The sequence below is a fragment of the Fundulus heteroclitus genome, chromosome 5 (assembly GCF_011125445.2).
Source record: "Fundulus heteroclitus isolate FHET01 chromosome 5, MU-UCD_Fhet_4.1, whole genome shotgun sequence".
Classification (NCBI taxonomy): Eukaryota; Metazoa; Chordata; class Actinopteri; order Cyprinodontiformes; family Fundulidae; genus Fundulus; species Fundulus heteroclitus.
This window is the reverse complement of record NC_046365.1, coordinates 15,127,102-15,151,528: the sequence shown is the minus strand read 5'-3', so window position 1 is coordinate 15,151,528 and position 24,427 is coordinate 15,127,102. Positions and strand designations below refer to the sequence as shown.

The following is a 24,427-nucleotide window of genomic DNA, read 5'->3' as shown; positions in this document are numbered from 1 at the left end:
AATCTCTTTAGGTGAGGATTTGTTTAAATATGGTTGATGTTTTATCTATGACTTACCCGCATGTGTCCATTTACACAATATCTTTACTTTTAGTTTTTATATATTTAAAAAAAAGAAATGTTGATATTTTATCCTTCTATGTGCCTTTTAAACTGTATTGCTATCCTTTCTTCTCTTTTATTATTTCTTATCTAAGTACTCCCAGCATGTGAAGCACTGTGAGCACCCGTTGGATTGCTGCAAAGTGCTGTATACATGCATTTTTATTTTATTTGTTAAATCCAACTTTTCAATATATTTTACATTTTTGAACAAACAGAACATTTGACATGCAATACTAATTCTTATTAAATATAAAATGCAGTTTAAACAGCATTATTGTTATTATTTTATTGTTGTTGTATTGTTTTGTTGTATGCTAACAGAATCCAGGTTAATCAGACAATTTTACAAAAAGCAAAAGTGTCAGAATTTCTAAGCACTCGCTGCTGCTATTACAATTTCTAAAGTTTGTAGTCTCACCTGAATATTGTTTTAGGTCCTGCACCCAGCTGAAATATCTTACATATATTTACCATGTATGTTTTCACATATGGAATTATGTAGACAAGGTTTACTCTGACTAGTGCTTCACATTACTCCAATAGGCAAGTGATGATATATATATATATATATATATATATATATATATATATATATATATATATATATATATATATATATATATATATATATATATATATACAATGTTCCTACTGCTGCTGGATGTTATTATTTCAGTTATAATGATCATTCTCTACACCATATATATATTTTTTGTTATTTCGATAAATAAACTCAATCAAAAATGGTATAAACATATCTGAATTAATTAGTAGTCTTGAAGCAAATGTGTTTACAGCAAATCATATTATATCTTCTTGTTGTTCTGATAAATAAATAAAATAAATGGCCTGCACTTTACACTAAATTTAGTCATTCACCCATTCACTCACATGCTGACAGTGCTAAGCTACACTGTAGCTACAACTGCCCAGGGGAAGATTGACAGAACAATCAGCACCACAGGGCCCTTTGACCACCAACAGCAGGCAAAGTGGGTGAGGTGTCTTGCCGACGGACACAACTAAAAAAGATGGAGAAGTGGTTTGAACCGGAAACCCAGTGGTTACAGGACCAACTCCTAATCTCCTGAGCCACTGTCACCCAATAGAGCAAGACAAGTGTAACCAGCTGAAATCCCCTGTTAAATAGTTGGGATCTGTACTTTGGTACTCAGCTTTCAGTTGGCTCCTTGACAGACACACCACTTAGTTGGACAAGTTTAGTTTAAAATAGTGTACTTAATAATAGTTATAATAATTATTTTATCGTGATATATTATTTCATTCTAATATATATTTCTTCTTATAATTAAGGGAAAAGTGCATAGATGCAGTGCTGCATTACACAATGCTCAACAGAGAAGGACAAAAGTCCCCACAGCCTTTCTCTAGGATCTTGTATAAAGATCTTTAGGTAACATGTTAAGTGATGTTAAATATTAACAGCTTTAGAAATCTAAAGCTAGCTACACTGATGATGGGAAACATGTTCATTACTATACCCCAGTGGCCCTGAGTTGGCTTTATTACTTGAAGGATTACTCCAGCCTGCAGCTAAAACAACAAAGTGCAACATTTATTTTTTTTAGTTTTGTATAAAAACCGTGTTTATGTGAAACTCACTAAACTGGTGTTGAATACAACAATGGCAGATTCAAAGAAAGGAGGGCCATGAATTTCCGTGCCCTTCGTCACTCATTGCACAAACTGACAAGCTAAGCCTTACTAACACTGCACAAAGCAGACAGGTCACATTATTATCATTACCTGAAAACTTAAAATAAAGAAGCCAAGGTTGAATTTGGAATTTAAGTCTCAAATGTAGTATATATTGTATGTATGTATGAAGCTTTTGTGAAAATGTGAACAGGCAGCAGGAGAGGTTGGCAAGAAAATGAAAAAAGCTTTTCAAAGGTTTCATAAATCGCTACAGTGCCGTTTTTTAGGTGGGGTTCAGAAGGGGTTCAAAACCTTCAGCTGAAAAAGATTTTCCATTGAATGCCATGGAGGCTGGAAAGGAGGAAACAGCTCTGTGCAGCAGCATGTGCAGACAGCAGATCCTTTGGTAGACACCATTATGAGATTTAAAAGACTGTAAAAGGGATAAAGGCAAAAGACGTGGAACTAACAAGATGAAGACATACTGTCAGTGAAGCATAAATATGAAAAAGAGAGTCAATTTCGTTGCTGCAAAATAACTCTTCAAAGTAAATGCATTGCTGATGAGAGGAAATGGTTCTTTCAGCTCAGCGTAATATTATCAATCAAGAAGTGATTCTCTCAGTGTTTTAGTTGAAAAGAAAATTACACATAAAGTTATTAAAAACCATAAATTTAATGAGAACTCAAACCCGACATCATGTTAACTGAGCCCCTCGTGCAGAAAACATTTTCCTTTTCTTTACATGCAGAACTAAGGGCACCTTTCATTGCGTAGCTTCTCCATCATACTTTCTGAGCACATAAAAATCCAACTTCTTCAGATCTCAGGCTGGATATATGAGAGATGGGCTCGGGATGATTGTTTAAATTTACTGCAGAAAAAAACTCTTCATTATGTCTAAATGACAGCTAAATTGGCCTTTCAACAAAGCTCCTTCAAGCTGCTATATCAGATATGAGAGGCATCACGTCCACACGGGAACCCACAGGGGAAAATGTGATATTTTCTGAGTGCTTCCAACGAGCATGTGCAGCTATTGGTTGGTTTCTCTCTCTTATGGAAATTCTAGGCCTTCTACTTGGGCATTATTGAGGCTGCCAAAAGCTGAAGTGAAGTGAAGGAAAAAAAAAAATCTAAACCTAGTGTGTCAGGGGAAAAAAGCCCTCATGGGGTACAGTGTACACAACCAATGGTGGATTATTCAAAGCGCTTTCTTTGGGTGCTTCAGCGGCCCCCTGTAGATTCTCAGAAGAGGAGCCATTCCTACTGGCTTATTTTGTAAAGCAGGTCTGCGTTGTCCATCTGGATGGTTTATTTATTTGTCCAGGAGAATAACTGTCCCTCCATTCTTTGAAGTACATTTCAACACATTTTAAAAGTTCCGTTATGCTTACTTTCCCTTTGTAGTTTTCTTTGCCGGATATAAGAGATAGCTAATTTCAGCCACGTAGCAGACTATCTCAAAGCTGCTTCCATGTTAGATATCCCTCCTTTGATTGATATTAGATGTTCACCAGCATTTGTAATAAATAAAACATTGCAGTAATATTGTGTCCGTTGGCTGTGCTGTTCTTTTTACATCTCTCTTTGCAGGTGATGAAGCAGACTGAAGACGTTTTATCATTCTCTCCCTTTTATCTCCCTTTTCTTTCACGTTTTCTCCCTTTTTTTCCTTTTCTGAATTTTCTTTTCCTTTCTCATTGTGGTGTCCGTATAACATGAAATACTCCCTGCATAAATTATAATAAAACTTTTTACATGTATAAATCAAGTGGAACACTATGGCGAAAGCCGTACTGCTGCACTTGTGAAAATAAAATCTGTTGGGCTCTTTTTGGCAGTAAGACAACAATTCTTATTGCCACATTGCCAGACAGGACACTGTTAAGAATAAATAAATCAATAAATAAAACACATTTTATTTATATATATAATATATTTTAGTTCTACTCAACGCTTTTAAGCAGAGAGCTTTGCAGCAAAAAGACTAAAACTATCAAACATATACGGCATTTGTCTATGATGTTGTTGATGTTTTTGGTTTTGACTTATAGCCACAGTGTTTCTGTCATTTCTCAGGGTAAAAAGTCAATTAGACTAGAAAAAGGCTTCAGAATCCATTCATCCAGCATGGTGTTACCCTAAATAAAACCACTTCTTTGTGTTAGCGATATTTGTTTACAATTTCCCTTTCCAGTTTCTTTCCTTGCAACATCAAGTGACATCTGTGACCTGGATATTCACTATACAGAAATAACTTCATTTTGTTGTTGTTTTGCTAATACGTTTTCATTCAGCGGTTCTTGTAATTATAACTGTACAGGTGTTGAAGAGGAATGACACTTGTAGCTATTTGCATTAACACTGAATTTACATTTATATGCATGTGTTGTCAGTTGCTGCCCAGTTGCTGAAAGAAAAATACTACACTTCTCCTTTGTTTACAACCGAGGCAAAGTGGGCAGTTTGGAAATATTTTCCATTGTCAAAAACACAGCCTGTGATAATGTGAGACCCTAGATGGGTGCTTCCAATTACTCCTGTCAAGGTAACACGTTAAAAACAGTTGGCAGACTATGAATGGCTTGTCTGTTTAGCATCTACTACAAGTTGGTTAGTCCAACTAATTAATCAGCAAATATGAGCTTATTGTTCTTGCGTTACATTATGGGGAGCAGAGTAAGATATTTAAATTTTTTTCATATTATTGTTTAAAGGTCATAGCTACAATTTTTTCATCAAAACAATTACTTTTTCACAAAACTAACATATCTACAGAACGTATTCAAGAAAGAATTTTGCACCAATAGGAACAGTAGGTTAAAGTCATGTGGGATGGAGCTGAGGCGTTGCCAGGTCATAGAGATAGCACTGAGAAAAGGCTTTTTCTAGGCGTTACAATTCTCAGATTTAAGCAGACAAAAAAGGAATCAAAATGCCGACAGAAGGAAGCAAACAGGCTCAGAAACCTCGCGGAGGTTGCCGCTTTCCTTCCCTCTGGACAGGTCAGTTAAATGTTTGCTACTGCTAACCATCATGCTAATGCTAATGCTAATGCTAATGAGACCAGACCTGGTGGCCAGCTGGCAAACAGCAGAACTGAAGGTTGGAACAAAGCGTGGACGCGTGAGTATGCCTTTTCCTGGCTGGGAGGAGATTAACTTATAGCTATCTCCTTTAAATCCATGTATCAAAATCAAATAAACAATGACCAGATAATTTCGTTGTAACTGTAATAATCAATATGTTTAGAATTATTGTGGCATTGTTGCTCTTAATACATACATTTTTGTTTTAAGTTAATTGTATTAATACATAACACTATGAAATTCATAGCCAAGGTTATCATACTGTCAGAAACTTATACTAGCCCTTGCTGATTTCAACAAGGATGTGTATATATTAGGACAATTGCATTTCAAAATGGTTTCAAGACCTTTATCAGTGAACATTTGCTTTGCTTAGCTATCAAGGACACTTGTGTGGAGAGATACCGCCTGCTAAACTAGCTTCTGTGTTTATGCATTAATCTGTGTGACACAAGACATTTTCTTATCTATTTTTTTTTTACCAGAAGGAGGTGGATTGTAAGTCTTAAACTTTGCCTTGTTAGTTGGCTGACATGCTCCAACACAAACTTTCTGTGTCCATGTGTTTATATCCAGTGCATGCGCTGTACAAGAGCCATCAAACCCCCGCATTCATGAGACCAAGCAGAAATGAGTGGGCAAGCAAGCATTTAAGGCTCTTACTGAAAGACCTTGACTGCAAGGCAAGATAGTAGAAAAAAAAAAAAGTAATTTGCTGCACCCACTAAAAAAATCCAGTCCCAGGAGCAGCCGAGAGAGGTTTGAAGATTCAGGAAAGTGTTTTACTTTGGTGGATGTTTCTGTTTAATTTGAGTGGCTGTGTATATATGTAAAGAGCTCGGAATGTATTCCAGCCATGCAATCTGTGTTCACTTCTGCCCATTTCTGGCGTACTTACTCTAAGCCAGGGAAAATTGTAAGAAATCAGACAGTAAGACCAAGATGAAGAAACTAACAGAGGCCAAAGACAAATATCTCAAGTCTAAGGCTTTGTTTCAAAGCATCTAAATCTGGCACATCATCAGTCTAATTCAGCTACATCAAACCCATGAGGGAAAACACATACAGTTTGAGAAAGTATCGGTCGCTGTGGTTGAAGGTTTGAGGAAAGACTTGGTGGAGAAGCACAGCGGACCTCAGAGAATAATCTCAAACTCTGACGAGTATGGATCCTGTTTACCAAGCAGTCTTCCAGCTCTACTTCCACTCTCCCTGATGCCTTACTGCCACCATGACAGGGCTGTCTGTGGCTAATTACTGTACAGCAACAAACAAACCGATACTTCCCTATTTTCCCTGGTCATGTCCCATTACTCCGGCTTAGTTCCTCTATTCATATTTTTCTTGACAGGTGCATCTGTCCATGGAGAACAAGACGGTGTTCGAATCAGCAGGCAGAGGATGTTGTAATTAAGAGTTGTACCTCTGGGCCAACACGTGGCTCAGTCAAGGTGAAAATGACAGTAGGGGTGGAGTTTTATTGAGTACAACAGGGTCCCTGTCAATAGCTGTGGCACTTGGCACTGAGCTCAATGCTTTCATTTATATTTCAGTCCTGTGTTTGCGTCTACATGATCATGCACATGCACACCTCTGACCTTCCCTCTCTCAGTGTCACCAGTTGTGGGGACCAGAATGTTATCTTGAAACCCACATATTCACAATTATAGACAGAAAGAGAAAAGAGGAAAAGTGTGCGCGTGAGTCTCGCGTGTGCGAGAAATGGAAAAGTGGGAGAAAAATAGAAGCCTGAAATAACACAGCAAAGATGAGACGGCACAGATTGATATCGCAATTACCAACAAAGCTATCCCTCAGTTATGAATATATCTCCATACATTAGTGGTGGGTTGCTCCCTAGCCATAGTCTCTGCAGCTAGTACTGCAGTATCTCATACACAACCACAGCCCACCGGCGGGTCATCATACTGTTGACACTTTACAATAATAATACATCTGTCACGAATCATGCACCATAAAAACGTCTTCTTTTGTGTGTGTTGCTCTTATTTTTATACTCATCATCATTTGGGAAAAGAAAACAAAAAAAAAAGTTTGGAATTTATTATCACATACTTTACCTTGCTAGATTATTTACAACCTGTAAAAGTGATTTTCATATTGTCCTATTATAACTCCAAACGTCAAGGTATTTTATCTCATTCAAACTCAAATAAACACAAAAGAGCAAATCGAAATTAAAATTATGCACATTTTCCAAATTTAAATCCAAAATAAATATATTTTTTATTCAGCCCCCATTACTTTGATGCTCCTAAATAAAACTCAAGTAACTGCAATTTTCTTTAGGAGTCACCTTATCTGTCGGATCAGATGTTTCAACTTAAGTTGATTTAAATGTTGTTTCTGTGAGGATTTGCTCCTAAACTCCCATCAGCTGCTGTGTTTATTCCTGTTGCTTCATTAAAAACTTCATCCTGCAGCTTCATCTGAGTGAGGATCTCACCTCCCTGAACATCCAGATGTTGACAGACTCTAAACTTTAGTACACATCATTTTAATCAGGCTGGAAATCATCCAAGTTTTTCCCTGTTTGATGAAACAAGACATCTAAATTATAAATATTAACCCTGTATTGCTGTTGTACATTATTGTGATATTTTCTTCTGTTTATCCAGAAGTCCATGTTGTAAATCAACTGATCTGCTGTTTCTGTTCCTGGATGTGATAAATAAACTGATGTTCAGACCTGAACTGGGTCAGAACCAGAATAAAATCTATTTTAATAAAAAAAAAAGAAGTCACCTTATCCATCAATAAGGTCCACCTGTGTGTAAATGAATCTTAGTATCAATACAGTTGTTCTGTGAAGTTATAAGGGGTTCTCTGGAGAACATTAGGGAACATGTTGCATAATAAAGATCAGTGAACACCCCACACAGGTCAGGGATATACTTCTGAACATGTTTGAATTAGGATTAGGTTAAAAAAAACATGTTCCCCAAGCTCCGGAAATCTCACAAAGCACTGTTCCCGCCATCACCAAAAAAAAAAAATAAAAAATAAAAAATGGCACTAAAGGAAACCTATGAAGACATGGCTCTACACCTAAAGTAGGGGGCTGGATGTGGTCCGTGCTACTAGAAAAAGCTAAATAAGTGCTAAACAGACTAACTGAATGCTAAGCTAACAAATCACTAACCTGAAAATATGATAAATTATATAAACATATTAAAACTCCTACTCACTACAGAGGTGTATGAGATATAACCGCTTTTATACCATACAGCGACAGCACTACCACCACGTCTCCTGGTGACGTCACAAAAACTTTTGAATCATTAAAAGTACTGATTTCAAATCCGATTGCAAGACACCCATTGAATCTTAGGAGGGCACCACACTGATAGTTTTAGACACAAAAGCAGGAATAATGTAGGCAATATGTCAAAAATAATGACCAGGATATTTATACAGCACCAACGGACAACCATGTTAACAGTTAATTAGCAAAAAAAAAAAAAAAGTTGTTTTTGGTGGTTAGTTGTTATTTAAGAAGAGCTGGAGAGATTTATAGCTTAGGAGTGAGAATTTGTTGACACAACAGCTACAGGAAGAAGAAAGTCATTGCAGTCTGGTACAATCCATGTAGGGCACACAGCAAACAGATGGAAGAAGGTGCTCTGGTGAGATGAAACCACACATAGAATGCTATATATGGCCTGAAGCTAATACTTCACAAAACTATGAGAAAGGTGGTGGTGGCATAATCTTGCTGTGAGGATGATTTTCTCAACAGGGACAGGGATGCCGGTCAGAGCTGACAAGAAGATGGATGGGGCTAAATACAGGGCTGGGGCGAGGGCTCCCCTTCTAACAGGATACTGACCCTAAGCATACCCCCAGAGGAGTAGCACAATTGTTCAGATCAACGCATATTCATGCATTACAATGGCCCAGTCAAAGTCCATGACTAAATCTAGCTGATTGCCTGTTGAGAGAATTTTTTTTTCAAATCTCTCACTAGAGAAGTTTGAAAATTAAGCAATTGAGTAATAAAGGATGTAGAAAAATATTATTTCTCTACATGGGAAGAGCTGGTAGAGTCTTATCCCGAAAACTTGTAATTTCAAACCTAAATCAATGAAAATAATTGGTAGCCAGACTTCAAAATGCATGCTTACAGAACTATCCATCCCATCTGACTCAGCTTGAGCTACTTTGCAAAGCAGATTTTGCAAAAATGTCCGTCTCTTAACGTGCAAAGCTTGTAGAGACATAACCCAAAAGACGTGCAGATCTAATTAAAGCAAAAGAGGGTTCTAAAAAGTATTAACTCAAGGGGGCTGAATGAACACATCTGTGCTACACATTTGTTTCAGACTTTAATTAGTAAAAACAAGAAAGTGCATCCTTTGATTCTTCACAATCATGTACTATACTTTGTGTCGGTTTATCACATAAAATCAAAATTGCTGTTGTAAATCATATATATATATATATATATATATATATATATATATATATATATATATATATATATATATATATATATATATATATATATGAAAAATTTGAAGGGGTTTGAATACTTTTGGGAGGCACTGTAGATAGATTATAGATCACAGCGACGAGATAAAGAGGAAGATCAGCTTTCTTCTCACTGTTCTGACACCTTTCATGTTTTCTGGAGCTCCCATATGATCTTTAGGAAATGTCTCAGTGGATTATCCAATAACCATAAACGTGTCCAATCACCACTCTCGACACAGATGGCCACATGGATCATCGGGGAGCAGCTTACGCAGCCGTAGCTTGCTACAGTGAGGTTCAAACGACTGGCTGTCGTGCACACTTTCTTTCAGCTTGCAAGTAAATCCAGTTACAGTTAGCCCATAATTTATGAAGAGTGAGGACCATATGCTTGAACAGCAAGACAACAGGCACTGCAATATATGGGTGGGGGTGGATTTTGCATACAATTGGAATGCCGCTACCCAATGGGTTAAGAGTATGCATGGATGCATACAAGCATTTCAAACACCTCTGTGGTTCAAAACAACATCAGACAATGATGAGAAAAAAAAGGGAAAAAAAGGATGAGAGAAACAAAAAAGGAAACATCCTCTGAAATAGACGAAAGAGGTGCAGTGGAGGACAAGCAAATGGAAATGTAAACCATGGAAAAATGATCAAGTGCAATTTGGATCTCTGCCGCGGGCTCGAAGCCATGCTCCATCAGAAGTGTGGAAAATGCAAAACGTGTTTGCGTTTGACCGGTCGGTGTGCGACGCACAAACGCAGGGACTAAAAGTTCTCACATCCGGCGCTGTAGGACAGTTTGGTGACAGCCTGAATGGCACATGGTAGGGGATATCACCGCAAGGGGAGGAGGCGATGCTGTCCAAAATATCTGGTCCCGGTGGTCACATGGGAGAGGCTCTGCCCTGTAATCTAATACTAAATCCCCCCTTTGACAAAGATCAGTTCAGGTATCTACATAAATCAGAACATCTCAGATCCATAAAATACCCTCAATCTCATTAATGGTACAAAACCACACGAGGTGACGCATGCTGATGCTCTGAGCACGACTGGAAATCTCTGTTTCTAAGGACTTACAGGAAAAGGGGATAAAAATGGAAAAGATAGAAAGAGGGTGGGGAATGAGAGAGAGCAAGAGAGATGAGGGGGGGGGGGGGGGGGCGCAGAATCATACGCAGTCAACCACTGCCATCTGCTGGTCGACACAAGATTATCCTGTGTGCTTTGAAGCTGAGGCTAATGTGTTTGAACAGCTGCACCTTTGACCACCTGTTTGCACTGATGCACACAAAGCAGATGTGACACACAAAGGACACCGCACTCAGCCCGAGCTGACATAATAATAAGGAAAAACTTCCAAATTCAAAGATGTAATAGTTTATCCCCGCACAGAGACAAATTGAATTTGCTGGTTGAGGAAGAAGAATGAAATCAGAGGTTGAGGCAATCATCTTGATGCAATCACAATTATGTTAAAAGACAACCCTATCTATTCCCCTCGACTCTTGGCTTATCTAATAGAAGGCAGCAGCAGCAGCAGCAGTAGCAGCAGAGGAATAAAACAAAGCTATTCTATAACTCATACTTATGCTGACAGGCTTTTCCTAGCTCAGTTACATTCCACAGGTCACACGGGGCCTCGTCTTTTTTTGTTTTTTTCTCTTTCTCTTAAACCGAGAAGGTCTCTGTGAAAGGTACTTACTCCGCTCGTCCCTGCTGTTCAGCGTTGACAACTTTGCGCGACACATCAAAAGACGCGAAGCAGCAGAATTACAATTGCCCGTATGAAAAAAGGCTCCGCCAAACACATTCTCATTTGACTGCACAAAGATAAAGGCACTTAAAGTGATATAAATGTATAAATGGCATGAAGATAGGAGAATATTTTTGCATATTTAAATAACCCCTCGCTGCCACCGGGTAACAGCAGCAGTTGGGATCGGCTTGTCACGGCTGGCAAATGGAGCAAAAGTAATACACGTTCGTATTTGACCTGCTCTAAAATCTCGACGCCGTCGTCGGTGTCTCTTTCACAGGGATTTTGAGACTTATTTCAGACTCCTCTGATCCAGTACAGTTGCTGCAATGTCTGCGCGTGCGGCGGCATAAAAATGTGAGTGCGTGCTGCAATGTGCTTTTATCCACCTTCCCTGAGGGCCTCTACTCCGTCCCTCCGTTCTGCCGCTGAGCTCCTATCCCGTTTAAACACGACCGGGCGCTTCATGAATAGGAGAGTCAAAGGTGGTCGTCCTCCAATGAGGCTTACCAAAGCTTGACAATATCATAAATAATCAAATCTGTCATGGGATTATCACTGCTGCTGCTGCTGTTGTTGTTGTTTTGAAACTTAGAACAGACAGAAGCGGGTTCCGATTTCTGAAACCAACGCTTCAAAATGACAGACTTGCTAACTTTTTTGTGTGGTGGTCACTACGGCTGACTGCTATTCAAAGGTCCTTTTCTTGCATCAGTGTCTGTCTGCTCATCGTCTACTTGCCTGGACCAGTCAAAGTGAATAATGCTGATTATCTCTTCATGAAAGCAAAATATGAGATATCTTGAAGGTCAAAGACAACTTTCTTCATTGTTATTATTGTTTTTTTGTATTACTTGCTTGTCCTGAGAGATTTTTGTACAGGATTGTACTTCCTGTGACAATTCTCATTTCCTTTTCATTTAATGCCATGGACAATATTCTTGTTTATTTTTAAAGGAAAATAACAAGAATATATAAAAAAAAACTATTCTATGGAGGGTAGAAGGGAAGATCTGAGGAGTTGAGAGCAAGGAGCTGAACAAGAAGGAGATCAGATCAGAGTATGCAGAAGTAACAGGATGAGCCAAGAACAAGGTTATTCTTTTTTTTCCTCAATATACTGAACAGTAATAGCAAACTATTGATTATGTGGCAAAATAAGCCTAATAAGATGTTTTACCTTATTTTATATATTTCCGTGAAAATATTCAGTCCGTTCCCCATATGTTATGTTACTTTAAATGCATCTGGTGCAGATGAGGGAAGCAAAAGACACTTTCTTGTAAAAACTACCTAGTGTTTGAAAAGAGAAATGAATGTTTTTCCTGTCTGAAAATTATATTAAAGCATTCCCCAGTAAGATCATCAAAATTAATGCATGAAAGAGACAAAAACTTAAATAATGAGAAAAGGGTAAAGATTTAAGATAAAGTAATAAAGTTTGCTTTGAAAATACATATTTTTTATGGTCTAACAGCCAATAAAAGCTATTTCCATGCAGAAAAAAATATTTATAACGTTTTCAACTTAATTTGCCATATTTTCAAAGCATTCATTCTTAAATGGAGGGCTTTGAAATATCACATAAGAAGCTCTTAAAGGCAAAAGGTGGACTGGGGTTAATATCAGCCTCTCTGTTATATGTCAAATGATGCTAAACCTTAGCAGAAGCTGACCTCCGCTTTTGCTCTTAATAAATCGACTCCCTCAGACTTTTATGTGGACTTACTCAAAACTAATCTATGGTGTCGTAGAAGAAAAAGGAAGACGAGGTCACGTCGGTTTTTTTCCTTTTCTCTGTTCTACTCATAAACTGCGTTGTGGACCTTACTCTGTGCACAGCGTTTTAAATTTTTATCTAACCTTTAGAGTCAGAAACTGCACAGCCAAGGGGGTTGCAGGGAGAATTGGTTTAACATGCTTTCCTGTCTAATCACACATCGGGGCCCCTAAAAATGGGAAAGGGAACAAACTAAATCCCAACGAATTCTGCATTAAAGAGCTGCAAAACTGTCTTACGTCCTCTCACAGTTTCCACAACTCATTTCACATTCTTGTACTCGAAAAGTGTTGCAAATATGCTGTCATTGAATTAAATGTTTGAATTTTTTTCTGTTAAATCTGCATTTTGGAGGTTGAAATAAGCCATAAGATAAAGAGCACATGCAAAGCTACAGCTTGCTCAAAACCTCCGCAGGACTGAAAATCAGCTCAGACATTAAAAGCTAATCGTGTGTTTTACACAGCCTGCATGCTTGCAACAGGACTTTGCAAATGAGAGGGAGAATCTATGAAAGGGTCGACTGAGGTAAAACTGAAACTTTCTGGCTGTTATGTGTGGCCTGAAAGCGCCGTCAGAAAGATGGATGAAGCTTACAACAGGGGAAGCCGAGAAGAAATAATTGTTAGTGGCTGCAAAACGCTTGAGATCGGGACGGAGGTTCACCTTCCAGCGAGACAACGACCTTAAACATGCAGTCAGAGCTCCAATGGAATAGTGTAGATCAGAGCATATTTATTGATCAGAGAGGCCTGGTCAAAAATATACTCCAACTCCAATAAATAGTCTGTGGCAAGCCATTTTAAATTTTATTTAAGCAGAGATTACAATCACCGAACACAAGTCCATAAATAAAATATCTCTCTCTCTCTCTGTCTCTCTGTCTCTCTCTCTCTGTCTGTCTCTCTCTCTCTCTCTCTCTCTCTCTCTGAATAATGAGTTGTCAAGGACAGCATGACAGTAACACACCAGGAACAGAGGGCATCACCTTAAAATTAGCAGCAGTAAGTAACAGAGCAGGATCCACAGCTTGTAAATTACCAAAATGCAGATAGAGGAAACATGCTTGTGCATGTGCATCTATTTACTTACTAAATAAAGATGAAAATAATGAGAGAAAATCAGGGCAAATGCAAAGCCATGCACGCAGACTAAATAAGGCCAAAAAGGCTAAGCCTCGCAGCTCCATATATCAGTTTATTAGTATTCTGAGATCTGGCCAGTGTCTGTTTCGGTGGTACGTCAGGAGTTGAACATGCACGAGCATCAGGCAAGAGCAGAGGGCTTAGCAAAGGCCGATTTCTTTCATTTAACCGCTGCTCTTCCACCAGCCGAATTAAACAAAATTAGGTTCAGGTTTTTTTATTTCTTTCTTTTTTTTTTTTTTGCTTTTATAAAACCACACAGTTTTTTTTCTTCTAAAAACAGAGCTGTTGTCATTTCAGGGTGGATGGAGTCTGGTGTAAACACATCAGGATAGCGAGTTAGTGAAGTGATAGACACTATGCAGATAGGCAGTAGTTCTCAAAACAGGTTTTAAGTCTTCTTTCTTTTAAGTGACTTTGCACCACTGATCTCTATTTATTCACTGGATTGCTGATTTGCCTTAAAAACTGAAGTCACTGACCGCCATCTTGCTACTCCCTACTCTCACAGAATCCCATAGGATTTGGTTGCAAGAACAAGCAGTTTTCTGGCTGGGTGAAAACGTTTCACAGGTAATTTTACAGTCAGTGGCTGTACTAACACTAACAAGTACTAGGAAATTATGTGCTGAAATATTTTGCATGTTATTAATATTATATATTTATATATGTGTTTCTATATATATATATATATATATATATATATATATATATATATATATATATATATATATATATATATATATATATATATATAAATAGCATGCGCTATATTTTAGCACATGACTTTCTCAGTACTTGATAGTTTTAGTACATAACATAAAAGTATATGGCATCTGACATTTTAAAAGTCTTAACCCCCCCCCCCCCAACATGAGAAAATCCTTGTTGTAAGATGCTGTAGCGCACATATTCCCTAGTTACTGGAGGAAAATAGGGAGTACCAATATGGCGGCTGTTGGCTTCACGGCGACATTTATTATATACGGCCAATGCACAATCCAGTCAATAAATAGAGCTCAGTGCTTTGCACTTGGATTTATTTCATTTACGTCATGGTTTTCACCCTCGTTACATCACATTTCTCCTGCTCAGCAGCAGCAGCTTAAAGCCCTGGTGTTGGGTATTTGTATTTCCCAACCAGTACCACAAGATGTCACTCACTTCATTTAAAACAAGCGACACTGGAATTCAACTAAAGAATTATCTTCTCATTGAGGTCTTTTTACCTAATCTTTATCTTTATCTTTGGACTATAATCTAAAGATTAGATGGCACAGATGCAGCATTTTGTCTGTGAGAATGTGGGTGCATAACATTTTCAGAGACAAGCTGTAGTGAAAGAAGCAAAAACTGTATTTTTATTACGTAAATAAACTTTTTTGACTATACATTTGACTATCTCGATAAACACCATGCACAAAATGCTAAAAGACAGCAGAGCACATATTCCCTAAACAATCTCTAAAGATCCTCTTGTAAACCTTTTTTTTCTCACTTTAGACCAAACAACAGAGAAGAAATAAGAAATCTGCAGCCAACGATATTAAAAAAAGATAGTAAGAAATGAAGATGTGAAACCGTGGAACAGTAAAATGATTAAGTCCAAAGATCACAATCTAATCTGACTTTAGAGAAATAAATCAGCTAAAATAAGGCTGCCGGCAGGGCGAGCTGGCTCGAAAATCTGTTAACGTGAGATAGGGTGAAAGAGTCTGCAAGTTTGTTGGGAGAACATACTTAAATCTCAGTGAAATAAATGTTTGCATTCTGCGGGCCAAATCAGGACCCAGTCGGGCAGAGTGAACTTATTGTTGCCCGAAGTGCAAACACATGTTGCAGTGAGCCAATAAAAAAGAAACGCTGGAACAAACCATCATCTGTGGGAAAAAATAAATAAATATATGACCTGCCACAGCAAAAGGAGGAACAACTCGGCAGAGCACAAACTTGGGAAAACGTGAAAAACCTTCAATTTGTGAGAAAATACCAATTTTTGCTTTATTGTTGAAGTTATGGAGTAACCTCTCAATGCTTTAAATGACCGTTTTGAAGGTTTTAAAACAATAAACTTTGTGTTTAAACTCGGCATGTTTTCAACTTAAAGGTCACGAGCCACATCAGCATCTCAGGGCGTGGAAACCTACAGTTCATTTGTACAGCGCCTTTGTGTGGCCCTGTCCAGGCGTTTGTCAGGCGCGTCGGCCAATAAGCTGCTTCCTTGAAGAAAGCAGATGGCTACTTATGCAGCTAATTAACATGTTTGAAAGAGAAACTGTGAGTTTCTCAGGCTGGGAAAGACAGACAGAGCTGCGGGCCGCCCAAGAACCGATCCGCGGCCTTTTCCAGCGCTCCGCTCCGGGAGACAAATGTTCACCAGGCCCGACCCGGTTTCGCTTCAGACTGTGCATCAGAAGGAGATCAAGCAGAATGAATTGCCCTTGCGGACTTTAGAGAGCGCTTTTAGCCTCCAGCTGACAGTAGCGGAATATAAGGAAGATGAAGAAAGCTTATTGAAAGCTTAAACTTTCTATGTGGACTCGAGGCAGAGCGGGGAGAGCGTCAGTTATCAGAAGCTGTCGGGAGCTCATTTGCAGGAGGCAGAGAATGAAATGGAGAAGAACATCGCACATCTTGGTGGAATATCGGAGGCATGAAGTCAGAAATACTTCTTAGGGCCTCGTGGGGTCAGTTTGAGAACCTTTTTTTTTTAACTATTCTGAGGCCGGTATCGCAGCAGAACGACCTGGCAACGTGTGTGGTGCTGTGGGACATTTTTTCATGTCGCATTTTAATCTGAGTTTGAGGTTGAATTAGGAAAAATGCTTCATGCCACACTGACTGACATCGTCACTTTGATGAGAACGGGGACAGGAACCCCATTTTATCAGCCATAAGAAAATCAACAGAGTTCTACATCGAAGACCTCGCCATCATGCTGTGTGGTTGTCATCCTGGGTACAGGTAAAGGCACGTGAAGCAGTGGAATCCTTCTAATGACCAGTGATGTAAAATGTTGTTGCCGATCAAAAATAATAAAAAAACATGATATTTTTATCACAGAAGAGGGTAATGGTGTGACAATTTTGGTAAATTGTGATGAGTATTGAAACCCACATGGTGGCATGATCAGAATCAAGTTATTTATTGTTTCTCTTCATGGGTCCATTAAAGGCAAGAGTTTCCACACATATCAGCTGAAGGGAACAGGTCAGGTGACTGCAATGCCAGCCTCTCATTGACTAATTTTTTCACAGGTGTGAACACACCTCTGTTCATACCTGAGCGGAAACAGAGATTGATCACAACCCCCAAAAATGCTATGTTGGAGCCAAAGAATGCATAATCCCTCTTTGTGAATGAGCAAATGAATAGCAGCAATAACAATGTGCCAACATGTTTACTTGACAGTTGCTTCACAGTTGCAACTTGCAAACATAGAAGACTTAAACAGCATTTACCAATTTTGTAAATATCTAGTATTTTAAGTCTTTTACTTAATTTCATTTGTTTGCTTTAATGTTAAATAATGTGTCATTTAAAATGCAGAGAATACAAATTTTGCAATGCGGCGCTGTAAATTATCTATACATAGAAAAAGACTTCTACTGGTTCACAATACAGTGCAGCGAGCTGTGAGAGACCCTCTATGGACAGGTAGGGCTGGGTGGGAGGTGTTGCTGAAAGGTATGCAAATGAACAGCTTTTTTTAACACCCCCTTGGCTGGGGGAGATTCTAAAGAAATTCGGAGGCCCGTTTTTGCCCTAATCGTGTTTGCAGAGGGCTAAAATTCAAAAGGTCATATCTTTTTCAAATTTTACTTCATTTCCACTAGTTTGACTTTGTCAAACGTGTCCACTCTTTGTGAATCTGTATATAACACGAAATGTTCCTGGTTTTGCTGTGGCTGGATCTATCTATCTATCTATCTATCTATCTATCTATCTATCTATCTATCTATCTATCTATCTATCTATCTATCTATCTATCTATCTATCTATCTATCTATCTATCTATCTCTATAATTTTTTTTAACTGTATATCTGTATTTAACTATTATATTATCAACACTGAAGCACAAAACAACAGTGGACATTATACAAAAGTTACAATGTGCTAAAATATAAGATAATAATAATAATAATAATAATAATAATAATAATAATAATAATAATAATAATAATAATAATAATAATAATAATAATAATAATAATAAAATCCTGTGGTTCCTCTGCAGGCACAGTTGCTAAGTCTCTGATTTTATGCGTTTCAGTCGGTAAAAAATAAAAATTATTTGAGCCCAATCTTACTTGGAGGGAACTTGTCCTTCAAAATCTGTGAACACTGAAGTCATATAGTGTGTCCCCAGCTTTAGCCTGACATTTTTACATTCTAAAGCTGTTGCCTGACAGCAGCTGATAGACTAAAACTATGTAGGATTACATAAGCTTCAAGGTCTATGGAGGAGAAAGACTACTGTAGGAAATGTCAGCGATTTTTGCAGCACATCTTAAGAAACTCTCTTCCAGCATTTTTTCGTTTTTTTTTGCTTTGTTAGGTATCACAAACAACAAATAAAACTGAGAGTGAGCAAATTAGTCTGGTCAACCTTCAAACCACAAAGACACATGCATTACTGAGCTTTGTTGCAAACTGCTTCACCAGGTGAAAGCAGAGGGTCACCTTTCGGCATGACAACGGCCCTAATCATAGCAAGAGCTTCATGGAATGGTCGTCTCTAAGGGAAAATGTGCAGCACATGCTCTACATTAGTGAGATTTATCAGTAAAAAAAATAATAAGATGAACACTAAATGGTCTAATTACAATTAAGGAATCATGCACATGACTTTTTTTTCTGCAAGCTGCTATTGTTGTTTTTTTTTCATGCCCCGAGCTATGGAGCTGTTTTATGTATTGATTTTTTGCAATTGCACTGTATAAACGTTAAGAAAAAAAAAAAAAAACACAAGCTGTATCTAAACAGATAAAGTCTGTTTATTGGCATATAAACCATAGTCACTGTCATCAACCCACCACTAGAGGGTAGCAGAGACTTATGTATGAAAAAGCTCAGTTTGAGCTCAAACTGAATATGGGTTATTCAGAAAAAAGTTTAATAGTGCGGTTAAGTTTTTTTTTTGTTTTTTTTTTTGGTGTGTGTGTGTGTGTGTGTGTGTGTGTGGGGGGGGGTTATAAAGTTACAGTTTAATCATAAACAATTTAATCAAAATCCCTGTGACATCCACAGGGATTTTGTCCCAGTGAGCTTTTAGACGGGTTGTAGATTTTTTTTTTCAATAACTTACTATCTTTAACAAGGTCAAGGTAGACTTAACAGAGGCCAAACACAGATGCACCAAGAGCAGCGTTCATAACGAAGAACAGAGCGACTTACATCGAACTCATTGAGGGCAGCGGCCAGTTCTCCGATGCCAGCGTGGCCGTGCTTCTCATCAGTGGGCGAGGTGGCCTGCGCAGCGCTGGAAATGCCTCCGATGGCCTCCTGGACCTGCTTAAACACGTAGTCTCGGTTGGCACGTGTGGCCGCCACGTCTGGGTGGCGCAGGAAGGCCTGGGAGGCCGTGTACAGCATGGTGGCGTTTTTCTTAAGAGCTCCACGAGCAGCTGCCATCTCATCGCGACACTGAGGGTCTTTCAGCTCCTAAGCGGGTGACAATAGGTAAGCACCATCAAGGAATGAGATTTTGTGGAGAAATAGATACAAATACACACAGAGTGAATATTTCTTCAAGGAAAAAAAAAAAATCACAACATGCTGAAAGTGTTTCAAAAGGATGGAAAATGGAATGTGAGTGATGCTGAAAGCACCAAACATTCGCAAGAGAGGAAACAGAAAAGCAGCAGTTCCCATCCTCTGCAGGAAGGATGAAAGAGTTCACGTCCCATTTGATGAACTGGTATTATTCCAAACACATAAAGCCGAAGCAGTGTCAGCAGATTGGCAGCTGTGGAGCTGGACTGGATGCAATTCAGAGCTTTGCTCTGGACAACTTGGCAGCGTAGTGGCTTACTGTACCAGCATGACCTTTGTAAGAAATAACCTCTAAAAAAAAAACTTCAGTCACACTAGTTGCCACATTAAAATGCTCCAAGATCTTCTTTTCAGAATCAGCGAGCTGATTTTCCTTTTGAAGCCATTCCGTCTGAACCCTGTAATTGCGCTGGGTGTGTAGGTGTACAGATTTCCCTTCCCTTCCCTCCATCTCCGAGCATCGTCGACCAGATTCATTAAAATGTTACGATCCTACGCAAGAAATTAAGCCTGCAAACAATCTTTTGCCATCAAGCTAATTCCTCCCAGCTATATGAAAAGATTCTGAAAACTCCCAAGAAAAGGCCTTGAAGGGGTCGTGATGCTAGAAAACTCAAGAATGGCTCGCTGGATTGTCTCCTTTCTTTGCTTTTTGTCTGAACTTTCTAAAGAAGACAGCATGACGCCGGGGCTTTGCAGCTACCTGCTGTCTCCGAGCTGCCACATAGTTGAGCTTCACCATCTCTTTTCCAAACTCTTTGAAGCGGTTTGCCAGGTCCTGCTCGTTGGTAGCATTCTTCACTCCCTCAAGGGCCTCCTCAACCTGTCATGAACACAAACAGAAAGACGCTCAACACCTTTGAAAATCTCCCCATAGTGGTCTACACATTCTGTTTTTATTTTAAAAATATTAAATTAAATAAAATAAAAAACATAGTAAATGCACTGAGACTTGAAAATAATTTGCTGTTTATGTTTAGTCATTGTATTTTGTCAGTACATTCTGAATGTAAAGTTATTTCCCTCCCTAATAAAAATGTAGAGGGCCAATTAAAACAAGCAGAGCAAATGATAATTACTAATTTACTCATGTAGTGCCTTACAGAAGTATTCATGCACATTTTTTTTTATATTAGAACCATAAAATTCATAGTATTTTCATTGGGACTTCATGTTGTAAAGCAACACAAAGTAGCACATAATTGCATTCAAAGTCTTTTGGGGTACATCTGTGATAGATTCGCACTTCAAGAGACTTTGTTTATCCTTCAATGCCACACTGTTACATTTTTGAATCTGTACACAGATTATTGGTTGGATTTAGATCTGAACTTTGACTGGGCCATCCTAATACATGAAGCTGCCTCGATCTAAAACCGTTCCATTGCATTTTTGCTCTGATATCCTGTTGGAAGGTGAACCTTTACATCACTCTTGAGCCTTTGGCAGCTTCTTACACATTTTCCTTTGCAGGACTGCACTTTGTTTCCATCTTCCCATCAACTTTAACCAGCTCTCCAGTCCCTTGTTAAAGAAAGCATCCCCCACAGCCTGATGCTGCCACCAGTATGTTTTCACAATGACTGTCTGCGATTCAAGTGGATGGTGCCGCGTCAGTTCTCCACCAGCATGTTGCATAAAACCAAGAGAACGTTTAAACTCAGGATTCAAACCCAGGGTCTTCCTGCGAGCAAGGCATCAGCACTATCAACTGTGTTATTCTGAAGCCCTTCTCTCACTCTTTCTGAACTGTTTTTTTTTTTTTTTTTTTTTTTTTTTTGCTTAGTGGCGGGTACTTTTAACCTGCTGGAAGATGCCACAGCCATCAGGAGAAACTATTTCCACACTGATGTGTGTATGCAGCTATGCAGCCCCACATGCAACAAACTGTGAGGCCCTGTGTATTCTGCCACCTTTCTATCAGAAACAGAAACGTTTTCGGCAGCCTTAACTACTGCTCCTCAGCTCATCTGTCTCACACATCGAACTTCACTCCTCAACCAGCCATAGCTGATCATGACCCTGTTAAGGGTCCGTCAGTTTTTCTTCCTCTGACCTCCTTTGGTAGATTCTGACCACTACAAGTCCTAAATACCCCAGAGGAGTTGCTCTGATGCAGATGTCCAACAATTGTGAATTTGGCCTTTTGAAACTCTTTTTTTCTACTTCTAAGATATCAACCTTGAGGGCAAAATATATGCCACCCATTGACAGAGACCATGATTATTAGCTCTAACTCACTTCAACCATCATTGGCCATGATGATGATGATGTGCCTGATCAGTGGAAAACTTGAAAATCCACATGGCTTTCTTTTGTCAGTGGCTTTCCTTGTGACACCTTCCATGAAGGACAGATTTGTAGAATCCACAACTAAAAGTTGTTGCGTCAACTGAGTCTACTAGTTGAGCTCAGGATCCCTGTGTACCACGAGGCTTTAGGGCTACTTCTCTGATTCTCTGATCTCCTGGTCCAGCCAGCCGGTTTAGGTAGACAGTTTTACAGTTGAGTCATACATTTTCCATCTTTTGATGTTAGACTGAACTGTAGTCTGGGAGGTGTTCAAAGCTCGGGATATTTTTTTTTATAATTTAAAGCTGCTTTAAACCTCTCCACAACTCTCTTCTTGTTCTGTCTGCTGCGGTCCTCGGTCTTTGTGATTCTGTTTGTTCCCTAATGTTCTCTAAAAAAACCTCTGAGGCTTTCACAGAACAGCTGGATTCATCGTGAGTTTTTTTTGGTTGCGCTGGATTTTATTTTTAGTTACTGGAATAAAGGGGGCCGAACACAAATGCATATATGCAATGTGACAAAACATAGAAAGCTTTAAGGCGTACAAATACATCTATTTAAATCACACCATCAAAAATTACTCTGACAATATGTTTTACACAGGCTCAAATTAACAACTCTTTGAACCGAAAGTGTGAAGCTAGAAGTATAAAGGGACTGTTAGTTTCCATTTGTCTGTGATAAACTGGGTGACTGAAGATGTCTGCAGGGCTGAGCGTCTCAGATAATATCAAAAGCATATTGGTGTCTTAAATATTCCGTATTCATTTCTCTAACCAAGCCCCAAGCTACCGTAAAAATAAACGACCAAGTAACCTAAGTTTTTCAAATGATTACAGTGAGTGTAGTTCATTACATCGGGGCATTTATGATGATGTCTCTTTTCTGGATTCTCCTCCATGTCTCATTTATATGCTAATATGTGTGACTTGGTGATAAAAGCCAATATATATTGTGTGTGAGTATGTGTCTGTGTGCATTTTTGTGTGTTTATTTTATTTTCCAGCAAAAGGAACTCATTAACTCATAAAACACTCAGGATAGGGATATAATCCGCACCTCAGCGTAGGATCTGTTTATCTCTCATTTGGGATGAAACTCTGAATGCAATTTTAACGCAGCATCGATTATCTTTTCTACCACAGGGCTGTCAGGTCACAGGGTCAAACTTTAAGCACGTTCACTGCAGCCCGGTTTAAGATGTGCTCACATCACGGCCGGGCTAATTGCACTTACGATCTTAAGGTGGGCCAGCAGCCGCATGACGTCTGCCATGTCGGCAAGGATGAGCAGGCGGGTGACAGCAGACAGCAAGGCACGAGCGGCCCTCACCATGGTGCCACGCTTCACGGAGGAGCAAGGGTCGTCAGCAAACTCGGACGAGGCTATACGCATCGTTTCTCCTGCAAGAATGGAGGGAGTAAACGGGGAGAAGGTGAGCAGGGTTACTTTAATTTGTGTCAAATACCGTTTATAGCAAAAGTGGTTTGCAGTACAAAGATATTCATACCTCACTCAATCATTTATGGTGAAAATAAATCATATCAGCAAGTATGCCTAGTTAAATAGTGTGTGAGGTAGGAATAACAGGCTGTACGAGTGGAAGTCATTTTCATACCTCAGAGCCATACTGTTAGCTTTATTAATGTGAAAGAGACACCCTTACGCCCTTCAGCTATCGGTTACTGTAGTGTTCCATTAAAATTCAACGGAACATGTTATTAGAGAGGATAAACTACGACTGGACGATTATTCAATAACAGTATATATCGATTGATAGACATGTATCGATGATAGAAAAAAGGGGTCAATAAAAAGTTCAGTAGAATAACAGCTTTCCTTCCTTTTGCGTTCTAGCCATGTAGGTTAATATTACAGTCATTACATCCTTCCAACCAATCACAAACGCAGACCCAGGAACCAATATCAACCTCCTTCAAAAATGTTAGAGAGCACGTATTCGTTTTTTTAAAAACTTGCAGTTTTGGTAAAAAGTTGTTTGAATAAAGGGTTGAGTTTGAATTCATTGTTTGTGTGTTATTTACCTATAAATAGATTGCTAAGCAACAATATAAAATAGTCAGGGCTGCACTTAAAATATGTTATGAATTTGTTGATAATTATCCATATGATTTCTAGTTTATCGATATGCTTTTTTTCTATATCATCCAGCCCTAGGATAAAGCCTATATCTTTCCTAAAATGTATACAGTTAACAAATTGCTATAACATGTACATGGCAGCCACAGAGAGCTTGTGAAAAACACACCATCAACAAAAAGGTACAGATGACAGTGTCATTTCCCTACAGAAAAT

The 24,427-nt window shown here is 38.8% G+C and overlaps 1 protein-coding gene across 2 annotated transcripts in view; it reads right to left on the bottom strand.

Annotated features, from left to right (window-relative positions):
- The window catches only part of ctnna2 (catenin (cadherin-associated protein), alpha 2), a 378,523-nt gene that overhangs the window by 298,092 nt on the left and 56,004 nt on the right, over positions 1-24,427 (bottom strand). For both annotated transcript variants that reach the window (XM_036136991.1, XM_036136992.1), the window contains exons 4-6: positions 23,348-23,514; positions 20,523-20,642; positions 19,442-19,708 (exon numbers count right to left, since the gene is read on the bottom strand). In XM_036136991.1, the coding sequence (XP_035992884.1) occupies positions 19,442-19,708; positions 20,523-20,642; positions 23,348-23,514 (554 nt within the window). The remainder of the gene's footprint in view (positions 1-19,441; positions 19,709-20,522; positions 20,643-23,347; positions 23,515-24,427) is intronic.